General features: G+C 46.5%; 1 protein-coding gene across 3 annotated transcripts in view; it reads left to right on the top strand.

The window, feature by feature from the left end:
* The window catches only part of NFAM1 (NFAT activating protein with ITAM motif 1), a 54320-nt gene extending 40152 nt beyond the window's left edge, over positions 1-14168 (top strand). For 2 of the 3 annotated variants that reach the window (XM_018080337.2, XM_008931505.3), the window contains exons 2-6: positions 907-1245; positions 2285-2394; positions 4934-5032; positions 9588-9674; positions 12231-14168. In XM_018080337.2, the coding sequence (XP_017935826.1) occupies positions 907-1245; positions 2285-2394; positions 4934-5032; positions 9588-9674; positions 12231-12290 (695 nt within the window). In that variant the 3' untranslated portion in view covers positions 12291-14168. The remainder of the gene's footprint in view (positions 1-906; positions 1246-2284; positions 2395-4933; positions 5033-9587; positions 9675-12230) is intronic. The other variant, XM_018080336.2, reaches the window with a different exon arrangement.
* The last annotated feature ends 1475 nt before the right edge of the window (positions 14169-15643 follow it).

Genomic DNA, 15643 nt, shown 5'->3' with positions numbered 1-15643 from the left:
TGTGGCTCACTCTAAGGTTTTTTTACTTTTTATTAAACAAAACAGGGAGTGAACTGTGGTGTGGTTCCACTTCTGTGCTTATTCATTCTCTCTTGTAACTCCTGACGTCATTGTCTACTGAATTGCAGTGATAAATCACTTTAAACTGCCCTGTATGTGTTAGGAGGAAGCACATGAAGGGTGTGATCTTCCATCTCTCTGCTTAAGATACTGTCACATATAGATACTTAAGATCTGCAGTCCTCTGCAGATAGTTCCCATATCTGGCATCAAGGCTTGTACTTTGCTGCCCTTTTACAGCAACAAAACTTTGGAGTGATTAAGCTGTGGCTTATTTCTCATGGCCCCGGTGCTGGCCCCTGTACGGAATATGCAATTTCCTTCCCCACTTGTTTTTCAGAAATACACAGTGCCACTGGTAACACCCGCTGATGTACAACACCTTCACTGCCACAGAGTCATCACGTGGCCACACGTAGATGCCCAGGCAGAAGCTTGTAACTCAAGAGTTCCAGGAGATGTCTAGCTAGCATTTGTCTTGGAAAATCGCTTTCTACTCACCCACTATAAATACAGTCTCACACCACTGCAAAATCAGTTCACTTCCTGCTTCATTTCCTGTCTCTCTGTGTGCTGGCGTTGTACAGAGGAGCTCACAAGAGAAAAGGGGAAGCCTGTGAATGCAGCAGGCTATCAGAAATCAGACAGCAATTACCTAAGAGATGTGGCAGATCACACAGGGCACATGCTCTGAATCACTCAGTTTCTGACAAGGGCCAACACTGTGTGCTCTGGGCGTGCTTCTTGGCATATGGTTACTTTCCGTGTGATCCTGTCTTTGGGACAGCTGTCTTCTCCTGACTGAAAGTGATGTTAGGTAACTGCTAACACTTATTACCCTTACAGGGGAAAATGTTGATGTACAGCAGAAACCTCCAATCCAGGTTGCGCTGCTCAAGGAAGAAATATCCATCCCCTGTAAAGTCATCTTTCCTTACATGCCGAAATACACCAAATTTTCAATCTGCTATTACTGGATTAATTCACTGGGCCAGAAGACATCCATCTATAATAGGTCAGAAAACTTACCCATTCCTTCTGGAGAAGAGAATAAGACTGCTGCCATACCTTACGACCACAGAATTGTGCCGCTTGAAAAGACCTCTTCTACTGGCACATACTACTGCGAGGTCAAATGGAATGACATCCAGAAAGTGGGAAAGGGAGTGTTTGTCCTTGCTAGAGGTAAGTGAACAACCAGAAGGAAGGGCAGGAGGTTAAAAATCAGCTGGATCTGGCTGTGAAAATATGGTCTTTGCTCTTCTTTTCGTCTGCCCAAACATGAAATCAGGTGGGAATAATGATTCACGCCCAGTACTTACTGCCATTGGGGTTGAATGTGCCTTGCACAGGTGACCCGTGCTACTGTTCCCTATGGGGAACGTGAAGATGCAGTATTTTTTATCTGCCCTGCCACAGCCTCCTGGGAGTCAGGATCTATCCAGGGAGCCTTGGCACTGGGTCAGATGGTGCTTTTAAGTGCCAATGTTGAAGAGATAGTGTGGTTTGGCCTTCAGCACTATGGCAGAGGCAGCTGATAAGGTCAGTCCTTAGGGTGCTCACTGTAATGAGATGTACAGGTTCGGTGCTCACTGCTAGGGGCTCACAAACAGGTTAGGGACTGACTAACATCCCTCCCCGTTTTCCATGTGATGCAAGGGTTTGGTTGGTCTGTTAATGGGCAGACCGGAAAGCAAGGGAAAGCTTCATGCAACATAAGAGGAATGTTAAAGAAAAGTGATAAGGACGGGCATGCTGCTGACTGGCTGGATTTGCATTTCTGAATGCTGGATATGAAGAACTTGTTAGTGTAAATGCAAGAGCTGCAATGAAATAGCTTTGCTACGCTGGTCAGAGGATGCCTACAGTACCCACCCTCCTAGTTTGTGTGGCCTGTGTGCTTTCCACCCTTTGTCTTTCTGCTCCTGTCACAAGACCTTTGCCAGCCTCTATCTGCCACATTTCTTGGCTCTCATAGTTGTATCACCTCCATCTAATGCACTATATGACATGGAGCTGCTTATAACCTGCCTCTTCTGTGTGATTCTGCAGCTTCACTCTGCTTTCTGTTCAATCGGAGTGGGTTTTGAAGGTTGTGTGCATCTCTGCCACCATGCTCTGCAGTCCTGTATTTTAGTTCTCTCAAGGCTTTTTCCAGGGCTAAAAACACAGCAGGATTGTAACTTCCACTCACACTGTAAACCTTTTTCCTTCTTTCTTACAGGTACAGGGTACATAGATACCTCTCATGGGTGGGAAATCCTTGTTACCCTTACTGTTCTTCTTGCTGCATTGAGCATCATCGCAACAGCTCTGCTTCTGTGGAAAAGAAAGGCAAGTTATAACCAAATAAAACCCAATACCTGACATGACCCATTCTAGGAATTAATTCCATTTGCTTTTAACTTGGCTGGATTGGAAATCCCTGTCCCGAGATTTTCCATGCTGGGTGTCTGCCTTGGTTTATTTTCTTAAGTTCAGTTTTTCTGAGAATAAAAATATTACAGGAAAGACAAAAGGAGTCAATAATTAAAGAAATTCTGGTAATTGTTTTGACTCCAGCATGCTCTGCTTTAGAACAAGGGTTTGACACAGGGCAGCAAGGCACACTAGCAGTGTGCTGGCCCTGAGAACATTCAAGGAGATGTAGCTTTGTGATGGAATTTTGGAAAATTGCAGTTTGTGCATACTCAGTTGTGGCTCTCGTCAGTTTAGCAGTTCAGTTGTCTAAAACCCCTGTGAGGGGGCCTTACCTGCCAGTCAGACAGGTAATGTCCTGTGCACCCAAGCAAATCTGTTGCAACCCTGGTGGCAGGAGGAGGGCATGACTTTCCCTGTTTCTAATCCTCTTTCAAGATGGAGGTTACTCTGGTTCAGGAATTCTGCAGCTGCATTCCTGAGCTTGTGCACCATAGAAGAAAAAAAATCTGCAGTGTGGAGGGGCTGGGGACCAAAGCTTTGGGCATGAGTTTGGCAGAGAAACATTAAGAGGCAGAGAGAGAGGGAAAGGTCATGACAAGGATCCCAAGGAAGCATGTGTGGAAATTACAACTAACTGGGGAAAAAAAGAGAGGGACAAGGGCCTGAGGAGCAACAAGCTTTAGATGACTCTGCTTTGAGCAGAGGAAGTTTAGACTAGACAATCTCCAGAGACACCTTTCAACAGCAATGATTCTGTGAAGCTGGAAGAATGAGCCTGAGGGCGGAAACTGGGACTGGAATCTGGAGCAAAGAAGCACTGGTTCTCGGAGGAGGGTGTTAAGACTGGACTGACAGGGCCCCTTGGGTTAGCAGACCAGGCTGGGATAAGCTGGGTAAGGAAGTGGAAGCTGGGATGAGTAACTGAGGGCAAAGGGGAAACCAGGTGTGGGGAAGAAAGGATTTAGAGAGAAGGAGAAGAAAAGCCAAAAGCAGGGCAAAAGATCTGGATGAGACTGGGGCTCTGAGGAAAAGTGTCTGGAGTCATGATACTTGAATCTCTGTTGTTTGGGAAAAACCTTCAGCTCCTAGTACTGCCACCCTCAAGTGTTCAAACTGCATCCTCTGCATTCTTCCAGAGATCTCAAGGCTGGCTTAAAAATACCTGATGTCTTTTAAAACGGAGCTTGGGGATTGCTGTTTTCTGGGTAGAGTATGCCCCATATTTACTTGTTCAGGCTGCTCTCTGCTACCACAACAGCAGACTCTCTGCATGCATTTTTATGTGGAGGCTGTGCTGCTTGTACAGTCCTTTGACTCCAAGGAGCATCAGGCTTCAGCACACACAGTCAGAGATCATGAGGTTGAAAGCAGAATGGCAGCAGTTGGCAGACCTGCTAATCTCGTGAGACTTGCCTTGCCGGCAGCCTGATACAGGGGAAGGAATGTAAGAGGCAGAGCAAGTCGGCTGGAGACAGGCCCCCATCTCTGTTTGCCTAGACAGTGTCTCTGTGGGGATGAGGAGGGGAGGGCAGTGTCACGACTCGCCAATTGGCATCTCTAGGTTTTGAGGTGGGCCTGTCTTAGACTCATGGGCTGTCCTTGGGGCCTGAAGAGATTGTGCAGTCATTATATTTGCCCTCCTGCAGAACACAGCCCATATTTCTCACCACAGCTTGCTCAGACCTGCTGGTTTAAAAATGTTTATCTTTAAGAAAAGCTATTTAGCATCCTCCTTAGTTACTAATGGACTGGAAAGCAGTTCATAGTTTTCATGTGATGTGAATATAATCATCCCACTTCTTTCTGAATTAGAACAAAGCAAAGCCTTCTTCCTTTTCTGCCTCCTCCCTTGCTTGCTGAGTTTCTCTATGTGTGAATGGAACACGTTCAAGGAGAACTCATCTGATGCAAGAAACATTTCAGAGGAAGGCACCTTCTTCCTTCAACCCCATGCTGGACTTGCACATTAGTGTATCACTGACTATATGTCATCACTAATGCTTGTCTGGTGCTCTTCCCTAGGCCCTGCGTATTAGCAGAAGCTTCCCGGCCAAGTCCTGACAAAAGTCATTGCATTTTGCCTCTCTGGAATTCCCTTGTGCACTATGAAGATGGCCCTACTTTATTCCTTGTCCTACAGCATTGTTCTGTGCTGTAAAATACTTACACCCTTCGCCCAGCAAAGTTTCAGTGGTGAAAGTGCTTTATATGTACACACAGAGCCCAGTTCTCCTTTCTACTGCTCCAGTGTAAGTCATGGGACTCCTACATGTTACCCTGTGGTGAGGAGAGTGACCAGCATGTGTTGTGCAGACACTGCCAGCACTCTTTGCTGTGGAAGCATTCAGGAGATGTGCAAGCAGCTGGCTTTGATACGACATTGGTGTTCATTTCAGCTTTGGGGAGATTGTGTTTTCTCCAAATGTGTCATTTGATGTCTTGTCCCGAGCAGGTGTTGTGCCCTAGAAGGAGCCAGCTAAATATCCTGAGACAGAAGGTGGAAACTCAGCTCCCTTCAGCCAGCCCACCACCACCACCTCCTGTCTATGATGTGAGTACCAGAATCACCCTCCATCCCTTCTGTCTGCATCGTGGTACAACTATTCCTTTCCCTGCCATGGTAAAAACAATGCCAGTATCATGATATGAAACATGAGCAATACCTGCATACCAGCCTGGTACTGGTGACCTTGCCCTGCTCAGCTCCTCTCAAGACTGTGCATGTTGTGTGTCTCCATCCTGGTCCCAGTCATGGTCTCCCCAGTGCCCAAGCCTTGCCCCATGCCCTGCTGGGCAGCACCCTTTCCTCTACAGCAAGTGTGGGGCCACAGAGGGTTCCTGGTGGAAGAGGTAGAAGAGTCTCCACAAGTCAGGAAGAAAGAGGGTATTTCAGCCCCTCTTTGTACTGCAGAGTGTCTCAAGGACATGCCCTTCCCAGCTGGAGAATGATGGCTGGGGGCAGAGAGACATGTTCCCCTAGACAACCCCAGCTGTTTGGAGTTCCTGCTATGGTACCTACACTGATGCCAGTGTCACAGACCATTGCAGTCCTGAGCAGGCTGACTAGCTAGCAGGGGGAATAGGGCAGGAAGAAAATAAAAGGAGTCTCTTTTTTGAAGCATTTTCCTTTTCATTGCATCCTTTTTCATTTCCCAAACTGGGGAATGCCAACTCTCCCCACTCCTCGAGCCCAGTAGCTGCAGCATCATAAGTAATAGAATTGAAGTGGCTCCCCTGAAATGCCAGGCCTAGACCTCAGCTATCTCAGGTAACCATGACTCCTAATCCCATTTACAACCCATCCAGCTCCATTTAAAATGGATTCCTTTTTTGCCTTTTACTGCCATGGGAGGGCTGCTCCACTAAGAAGGGAAGGGTTTGGTTTTTTTCCTTGTGATCTGTGGGATGAACAAGGAGAAATAAAATGAAAGTGAGTAGAGAAGGATGTTACCTGAATATTAGGAAACCTTTTTGTCTGTGAGGTCTGTAAGGACTAGAAAAGTCTCTCCAAGGAAAACCTGCAAGCTCTTCTGCATTAATCATTTAAACTAAACAAAGTGAAGCTCTGGAGGATGTACTACAGAGAGGAGCAAAGCTCTGCCAAGGAAGCAGGAGACCTGATTGGGGGCAGATACAAAAGAGGGTAGACCTGCCCCTTCTCCTTCTCACTTTGTGGGGGGGAGGAAGTGGCACCATTTTGTGGCCTTTTAATTTTTGGAGTAGTTGTTTAAAAGAGAGTACTATGTATTGTATGTGATACGTTTGTTCTGGGCAAAAAGCAATGCTTTGGGTAAAGGAGGTTGCAGGTCATAAACCTTTTCATTTGTATCAAGTAATTTCTTTTTAATTCGGGCTTATAAAAATCCGAATGGGTAGTTTCCTGCTGAAGTGGATGATTTCTGCAAGGAGACAAAAAAAAAATCAAATCCATTTCTCGCTCAGTCGGCCTCGTCATGCATCCTTAGCTCCATCTTAATTACATGTTTCATCATGTTGTTCTGTTCAGGCTCCACTAGGGCTAATATAGCAAGCCAGCAGAGCCAGCCTTAGGCACAGGCAATCCCAGGAGCTGGCTGGGCCCCAGTGCTTCAGGAGCCCTATGGACCTGGCCCAGCCGGCCTCCCCCTGGGCTGTTAACCACACACCAGCTGTGCAGGGCTCCTGGCCAGCCCGGTGTGCAGGGCAGGTGGCTCTTTGGCAGGGCTGCAAGCAGCCTGGGACCATCTCCTGTGCGCTGGGGAACATGAGCCCGCCCACTTGGAGGGTCCTGTATTGTGGAGCAGCTGCTGCAGGGCGACTCGTTCAGGCATGAAGCAGCAACTCCCCGCAGCAGACACATGGTGAAAGAAGGGCTGCGAGGTGAGGAGGGGGGAGCACAGCCCTGTGAGGTGTAATGGGGTATAGAGGGCAAGAACCCTGGGGTGGAAACCTGTGTTAGATGGGCCCTCAGGAGAGGTGAGGGGAATAGAAAGTCGACAAACCTGATTTCCTTTGAAAGATGACTCTGGTGCCCCACTGCTAAATTTTGTGGGAACTCTGCATAGTGTAAACTCAGACCTGCAAACTGCATTTGAAACTAGATGTGTTGTGAAAATCTGTTGGTGTTAAACTGGGTGTTCAACTCGGTTCTTAATTCATGAGGAGGGAAGAAATCTGTGGTCAGCACTGGGGTAAACTAAGGCAAGGAAAAAGGAAAGACAAGTGAGAAGTAACTCCCAGTGATAAGATAAAGAGGTCAGAGATTAGGGGACTGGACAGGAGGCCATCACGTGCCAGCTGTGCTATCTGTGGGGAAGCAACAGGTCAGAGTCTGAAAAAAAGTCAGGTCAAGGAACCACAGTGTCCTTGCAGGCCTGGGGCTGAGAGCAGAAGCAAGAGCAGGCAGCACTGGACATCAAAGTAAGGTCTTGGAACTGGCTGGTGCAGCTCATTAAGTACTCTCTGTTATCCTACATGGCAGCAAGGCTCATCTCTGGTGTGGGAAGGGTCCTACCATGCCTTTTGCAAAGCTCTGCTGCTGAACAGCCCTGGGAGCAAATGCCTTCCCCAGTGGCTCTTCAGATGCCACTATTTACTTTGTGGTCCCTGGGAGTGGGTGTATGCCCTGGTCATGAGGGGGCAGCTGGGAAACCACTTTGTTCTCTCTATACTACCAGGTGTTCCTTGACCTCTCTGTCATCCTGCAACCCTGGAGCTGCTCTACCTCACTGCACTAGACCCAAACCTGTATATCCTCTGATTTCCAGCTTAGCTGCCTAGTTAACGAGCAGCTTGGAAATAACAATCTGAGGGCCTTGCTTCATCTGCTTTACACTTCAAACAAGCTTTTTTGAGCAGCAAACAGAACTCCTGTGGTGCAGGTGCAGTCAGGTTCCAGAGCACAGGAGCTTTTCCAGGTGTGAGGAAGACAGGAGGCTGCTTGGGGATGGGAAGGAATCTGTCAGCAGGGAGGAACGTAGCCTGTGTGCCTCCACTGTGACAGTAGCAGGTGGTCAGTGACCAAGTAAAAGTAATTAACTGCAAATGGTAGTTGGAGACACCAGCTTTCCAACTGGCCAGCAAAGGACTAGCAGTGTCAAACAGCCTTCATGGGAAGAAGGCTTGTGGAGGCAGGGAGTCTTTTTCAGAGGTTATATACCAAAAGGATCCTTTTTGCTTGCAAGTGGCTTCAGACTGGAGCAGTGAAAGAGTCTGCCTGTCCTGCCAAGGGGACACAGAGCCAGGCTACTGGAAGTGGAGCACGCAGGACAAGTCCTCACTGTGAGCATCACAAAGAGAATTGAAAATGAGGATGGGGAAATTGGATTTTCTGTGTGCACATGGGCACATGCGAAATCTCTGTGTGGGCAAGTGGGGTTTTGGGAGTAGGAAGCAGAGAGGTGAAATAATTTGACTGTTCTGAGAGAAGGCATGGGAATGGCAGAGACGTGTGGTGCTCCATTCACTGTGGCCCCCTCATGTCTGAGTGCCTGTTTATTCCAAGGCCCCCTCCCAAATGTTGCTCCTGTATCATCTAGTCCTGTTCAAACCACTGTTCTGTTGGCCATGATCCTGAAAGATGCTGAGTGTTTTAAACTCCAGATGAAATGATGAGGGTTCAGGTGATCAGCAGCCCCTGAATCAACCCTCTGTGTTTTGCTCATCCTCCTCTCTGTGTTTCAGGGCGCCTCGCTCCCTTTACAGTCTCTCCACTAATACCATCTGCCCCTCTTGCAGCCGGAGCTCCTCCCATCTTCCTGTTGCCAGAGAAACAGCCACCTTGGCAACCTGCTGTCATCCTTGAAAAACACATGGAAAAGTCCTCCCGATTGTTATGTTTGATCCTTCAGGCAGATCTGGAATATCACTCAAACTGACATGCATCTCCTGTGACATGATTACCTGGGGGACAGCGAGTGCATATGCATGTAGGGCGCGTGTGTGTTTCTCTGTGTAGCTGTGTGGGACCACGGTTATGTTTGAGGGCCTGGGAGCATATGGAGTTTTTTTACTATTCTTTGCTCACTCTAAAAAGAAAGGAGAGTTCTGGCTTGGAAAAAAAAAAAAAACAAACCCAGACAATAAATAGGAATTTTGTCAATGCAGGGTTTCTCATTTTCAACAGCACCTGTGCTTCAGGACCCCCAGCCTCTCCCCTTTTCTCACCTTTGTGTGCCTAGAATAACCACGAACAAGGGCTTGTGGGTGTCAGGCACCTAAACAGTCCTGAGTGATGCAGAACACTACTCCTTAGCCTTGTCCCCATGGTGCACATCATCATCCCATGTGGCAGAGGGGTCTTTATTCTCCATTCTGCGACAATTTGGAGCAGAGGGAGGCAGGGGCATTGGCATTCTTCTCCACTGCCTTACACAGGGTAGGTAACATCAAAGCCTGTCTCTGTGAGCCTGAAAAAAAGAAGATGATGCAGTTGCACTGTAGGGATTTCAGAGGGAAAGGATTTTCTGTTTGCCCAAGTTCAGGTAAGGAACTTCAAAATTTTGGAGATGGCAGGGGTTTCTAAAAAGTATCAGGCGTGAGATGGGGAACGACCCAGTGCGTAATTAGTAGTCTTAAACCTAAATAATTTATTTGATCCCTATTTTCTTCTTTTTTCCCCTGTGCAGAGCCTGGATGTGCGGCAAATTGATATCTATTCTGTCCTCGAGAACAATACAAAGAACCCTTCACTCAAAAAAAATCCTCCAAGAAAGGTAAGAGCTAGGGCCCTATTCTTGGAAAGTTCCCATATGCACTGAGCACATGGAGAAAGAAATCCCATAGAATTGCCATGACCTGGCAGGCAATAAGTGTGTCTCCAGTCCCACCAAAAGGGGAAAACAGGATGTGGCATGCAATCGCCAGCTGGGCTGCACATGTAGCCTATCTTCCCTCTTCCAGGAGAACCCTTGCTCCTGCAGCCTGACCAGTTTTGGCACTCACAGTTTTGAGCAGATGCTTTGCTGTATGACATATGCTGAAAGGCATTGAGGGGTTTGGCATCACTGCTCCTCTGAACAGGATGGACATTCATGGAGAGTTGGGCAGATGCTGGTCCCCACTATTGCCCCTTCCAGATTGTTTTGACAGTTGTGAAGTCCTCTGGGGTAAAGGGATCTGTGCACCAGCAGCAGACACTGGACGCAGCTTTCCTCTCACCAGCATTAGGCACCTGAGAGCCATTTCATGGTAGCAGAAGCTAAGATGGTCTGAGCAGAGGCTGGGTTGATACAATCTCTGTGAGCTCTGGGGCTCAGGAAAAGGCAATGTGCCTATGTTTTTGGCTTGTACTAAATTCACTCATTGTGAAAACAGACGCAACTAGGAATATGCAGGTGCAAATCAGTTGTGGGGGCCACATGAAGCAGACCAGGAGTCCACACAGCCTTCTACCCTGCCTTTGGCAGGTGTCAGCTGTTTCATATGGACAAAACTTGCATCAGGCACACCAGGGAACACTTCCTTCCTGTCCTCAGAACTCTGTTTTTCTTTTCTTCTCCAGACTTCTTATCTGCTTAAAAAATATATATGCACTTCTAATGTTAGAAAATGTTCCTGAAAAATGTCTCCTGCTTCCTCCCACTTCTGTCTTATTGGGGATAATTCCCCTGGTTTCACCATCCCCCTGGTTCATGAGTGCATCTCATTCCAGTGTCTGAGGCATTTTCACAACTCCCACCTTTGAGGAAACGGTGGTCTAAAATCAAGCGACCTCTTTTTGTTTCTGCTACTTGCCACATGGTCTGGTCCCACAGCCACTGGCTGCCTGCAGTTACTGCTGTGGCACCACTGTGGTTGGTGGTAGCAAAAACAGTGGCAGGTCCCTGATTACTGAGGAGAAAGGATTGTTTTATATAGGCTTGTCTTACTGGAAAAGACAAGAATCCCTGGGTTTGTGTTCTTGCTGCATTTTTAATTAGTTGGATAGGGTCCCTCTTCCTGGTCCTGTTTATTCTTCTGTATACCTTTACCAGCTACCCCTTTCGAAATTATTCAGTCTGGGTGGCAAGATACAGGATGTGTGAGGTTTCTCCCTACCAGGGAGCTGTCTGAGCTGTGCTGAGTTGTTTGTGTGTGGCCCACACCATTCAGCTGCTGCTTAGAGGGACAGAGGGTCTGTAAAACAGAGCAGCAGCAAAGCAACAAAGCAAGAGCAAAGGAGCATTTCTATGTGAGCAGGTCTGGCACTGGTAGTCTTGGCCAGGGTGGGGTAAAGGTCAAAGCAGAGATGGGAGAAAGAGAGGAGAAGAAAGCAAGGAGAGGGGATGAGATGAGCTCTCACACCAAGTGAGAGTTACCAAGTGTCCTCAGTTCGTGTGCTGGTCTGAAGGAAGGGAAGTGTGAGTGGCAGGGCCTTATGATCTCAGCAAAGGAGAATTTGACTGCACTTTCCACTATGGTTGCAAGCACCTTGATCAGCTTCCCTGAGTCATCGTGGGCTGTCACCGCCTAGGACACTCGTCCTCCAGCTGGCTTTTAGGGTATTTTCCCTAAGAGTGAGACTTGTGGGTCAGTGGGTTTGGCCTGTGAGTGGGAGCTGAGATTGCTGAACAGTGTCTGACTCTGCTGCAGAGGGTCCAGCCTAGCCTTTGCTGTGGGATGCTGCACATAGAGGGGGAGCTGTAAAGGGAAGCGGGGCAGAGAACCCCTGTGAAACAAGAGCATTTGCATGGACCGCTGGCCAGTTTGGGTAGCAAGGGGTTAATCCCACATGCTTTGGAGGTGCCTCCTCTCAGCACTTTTGTAGTGTTTCCCTTTAGTGGTGGCAACAGAGAAAATGCTAGTGTAGGTAGAGCTCAGTTCAGCCGGTGGCATTTCAGCTGCTTGCTGTGTAACCTTGCTTACAGCAGGCCTGTGCCACACAGCACTTAAAATATCAGTCTGTCAGCGCCTTGTCTACACGAGGAACGGTCGTGAGGAATAGACTCAACTGTTGAAGAAACAGGATTGAGGAGGTCAGGGAATTCCTCCTTCACAGAATCCAAAGTGATTTATTTTTTTACTGAGTCCAATTTTCCCTCCCCTCCCAGTCTGACAGTTTTTTTGGGGAAGAGTGACTCGTAAAGGAGGCATCTTTATCCCTTGGGCTGGATTAGTCACGTTTGTCTCTGGCGGAGCAACATTTCTCACTATAGTGGCTTCTGTTTCAGCAGATCACTTACAGCCATTTCTAGCAGAACAAACGTCAGTGCCTGCTTATTAAGAATTAATTCATCATCTTTTGAATGATTTTCCTCCATTTCTTTTTTCTCCTTTTCATCATTCTGCAGACACCTCAGAAGCAAGCAACTCTAGAAGAATCCTCTGATACACTGTATGAGAATATCTAACAGGGAAAGATATCTGACCCGGTGTGGACCAGACATCTTTCTGTGTGGCAGAGCTACTCTTACATCCCCGATGAGATGCAGATACATGCAGAGATCTACAGTAACTTCAGAGCACAAGCACGAGGGACTTGTGAACCCCTGGCTCCTTCTAAACTGCCCTTCATTAACAACAGAATGCATCTGTTAAAATCCCTGGGGGCTCAGTCTGCACTGATGCAGCAAAGCTATTTTGCGGCAAAGCTGTTTGATGCAAAAGAAAAGCTGCTTTTTTCAAGCACTTATCTTGGGAATGGGCAGTATGTGAAGGTTTGTCTCACCTGCCCGGGCTGAAATACTTAACTCTCGATCCTCTGCAAATGATAGGACAATCCAGAGATCTCCCTACTTGCTGGCTTGAAGTTCAGATCCTAACCTGCAGCAGTCTACCTGATCCTGTGCTTGTGGCTTTCCCGAGGAGGCCTTCAGGCCTACATGCATAGTTTAACCAGATCCAAGCATCTACCTGCCCATTTTTCCTTTCTCAGGAACCCCACAGTGAAACATGCTTTCTCATAATCTGCTAATCCCATCAAGTAGTCACAGATGCCTGCTGTGACCATACTCAGGCGACTCAAATCAGTGCCTCCAAGTAAATGCTTCCTCTTCAGCAATATAAGCAGTTTATGGTGAGGACTGGATGCACTGACAGAGATAAAGGTGGAGAAAAGGAAAACAGAAAATATCCCTGCCTGACAACATGTCTCAGTGACAGTGCCCATTCCAGAACAAGAAAGAGGAACAAGGAGGTGGGAACCTCAGGAAACTCCCTTGCTGGGGCCACATGAGCCAGGCAGGTCTGGGGCCAGGTTCCAGCCCAGAGAAGTTCAAGCCGAGTTCCCCAGTTTCCTGCTCTTCTTGGCAATCGCTTGGGATTTTGAGCCTCTGTGGGAGCAGACACGGTACCTCTGGCCCACCAGAACCAATAGGTTTGCCTTTGTTTCAGCTGGCTGGTGTACAAGGGTATAAGGCTCCTTTACCCTGTCCCCATATGTTATTTGGCCAGGGAGACCAGTTCTGAAATAACTGGAGGGAGGAGAAGTGAGGCCTTAGAAGTGAATTTTCTATCCAAGTTCTTCTCTCCCCTGTCAGCTGGAACTTGCCTACCATTTCTGCTGATGCATATTCTAGTTCTGATAGAGAAGAGGTTACATTAAATATCCATATAACACGATCAAACCAGCGGATCAAAAAAGCCAAGGCTGTTTTATCTCAGATTAAAAAACAACAACAAAATAACAACCAAACAAACCAACCCAAAATAAGAATATGCAGCATAACTTGAGAGGAATCGTAGAAACCTCTTTAAAGAAGAAGATCAAATTAAAATTGAGCTCCAGGGTCATAGGACCCTCTCTAGTTGAAGATAATGTTGCTATGTATCAGAGATAGAGGCTGTGGAAAATGTCTCCGGGGCCTCCAACCTTCCTATACTATGTTTAAAGAGATAATCCGCTTATTGCTTTGCTCTTTTTATTAGAAGAGATTTCAAACATGCAATTTGGACTTTCTTTAACCACAGAAAAATGCTTTTTCTCTTCCCAGTGCTGAGGAATTCATTTCAGAAAGAGCAATGAATAGACAGCATGGCTTATTAGATCTGTTTATCATTTGTTAAGAGATTGCAACAATTATAAATAAATATTTTTTAAATAAAAAGTTTTAGATTTTACTAATCTGAACAGGAAACATTTGTGTTCACAGAAGAGTTTACAGATATAACAATTCCTTTCCTTAACAAATTTGAAGAAATGATGAAATGAATTATAAATATATTGCAATATGGCAATAAAATATTCAGCAGAAGCTGGTGGATTAGATGAAAAGTAAAAACTTTCAAAATAATGATGCTTAGGTTTTGTGTTTTGTTTTTTAAATTTTATAAATGCTAAAAATACTGTGTGCTGCTGGAAATTTCCTGGCAATGATCTTGCTTTGCAGTGAGTTGATTTGTCTTGTCTTTCTGTTACCTTTTTAAATAGCATGTTTCTTACATTTATGCCTGAACAATTCTATATATTAAATAGCTGAAGCTGTTTAAAATGAAACATGAGAGAAAGAACAGTATTTGGAATGGAAAATGCTATTCTAGAACAGTCAGTGCTAAAGTCCTGGAAGAATCACACCAGGTTCTGATCAATTAAGTGAAAAAGTAAAAATTTCCAAGAAACACTGGCAAGTGTGGGGATTTGGGCTGTGTGCCAAAACTTGTCAAAATCAGGGTGGGGGGAAAAGGGGGGAGGGAGGGGGAGTCGCTGTGTTGATTTCAATGGCTTTTGGGTTGGCCCTGCAAGGAAGGGTAGAAAGCTGCTTTGTGAGAGAAAGGAAGTTTAAATCTGTGTAGCCACAATCTAAAATCACTTCTTTAGACTCGTGCGCCATGGGCTGCACAGCAGCGACAGAGCGTGTGAGAGAGAAAGGCATACAGCAGAAGGCTGTGGGAGCAGGGATGTTTCTAAATGGTATGGATTTCAAGGAGGTATGAGGAAATGCCTGCAGGCACAGGTAGGAGAGACTAGGAAACATAATTTATATAATATTGTTATAGCTACTTTGTAGCAGAGATTTGTTCAGGAACAAGGCAGTCATTTAGTCTTTTTGTCATCATTTGGTCTTTTTGTCTTACCTGGCTCTATGGCCCATGAGAATAAGTGCAGAAAATGCATATTATTAGCAAGAGGAAACAAGTTGCTTCTTTTGAATGTTGAGCAATTGGGGGGAAAAAAAAGGGGAATTAAGGATCGGCTCCCCCAGCTCCACAAAGGGGAGAAGCAGTGACTGGCTTGTTGTGTTCACCCTACACATTTTGCTTTAATCTGAATGCTGAGAATCGATTTGTCTTAAAAACTGTGTCCATAAGGGTCTCAGATCCACTTGCTTCTCCCAGAATGGTGTTGTTATGCACAGAGCAGGCTCTCTTGTTATAGTGGTATAATCTTTGATTCCCAGGTGTTGAATTATCCTTTTCTACTGACAGGATTCCAGGGAAGTGGAGACTCGTTATCAAAGTAAACAGTGGTGCGAGGTGGAAATGCACTGCTTGCCTTCTTCTAAAGGAGGTCCCATATTAGCACTAGGATCCTTTACCCTCTTCACCAGGCGGGAGCCTTTGGTCCCGAGAGATGCAGTCTCTCACTGTGATCATCCTCAGTGTTATCTGGCATTGCTGCAAAGGGTGTTGGTGACACTGATGTCATCTATTCCCTTTAAATCGACTCCTTCATAATGCTTTACAGCAGATCCTAATTTGAGAAGGGGAAAACCAGGGTGCATTTGAACGGTTCGTTGGTTTGTTGGTTTGATCCTTTTCTGCCGAG

This window comes from Manacus vitellinus, unplaced genomic scaffold (genome assembly GCF_001715985.3).
Source record: "Manacus vitellinus isolate BGI_N305 unplaced genomic scaffold, ASM171598v3 scaffold_5_pilon, whole genome shotgun sequence".
Lineage (NCBI taxonomy): Eukaryota > Metazoa > Chordata > Aves > Passeriformes > Pipridae > Manacus > Manacus vitellinus.
This window is presented reverse-complemented; position numbering and strand designations above follow the sequence as displayed.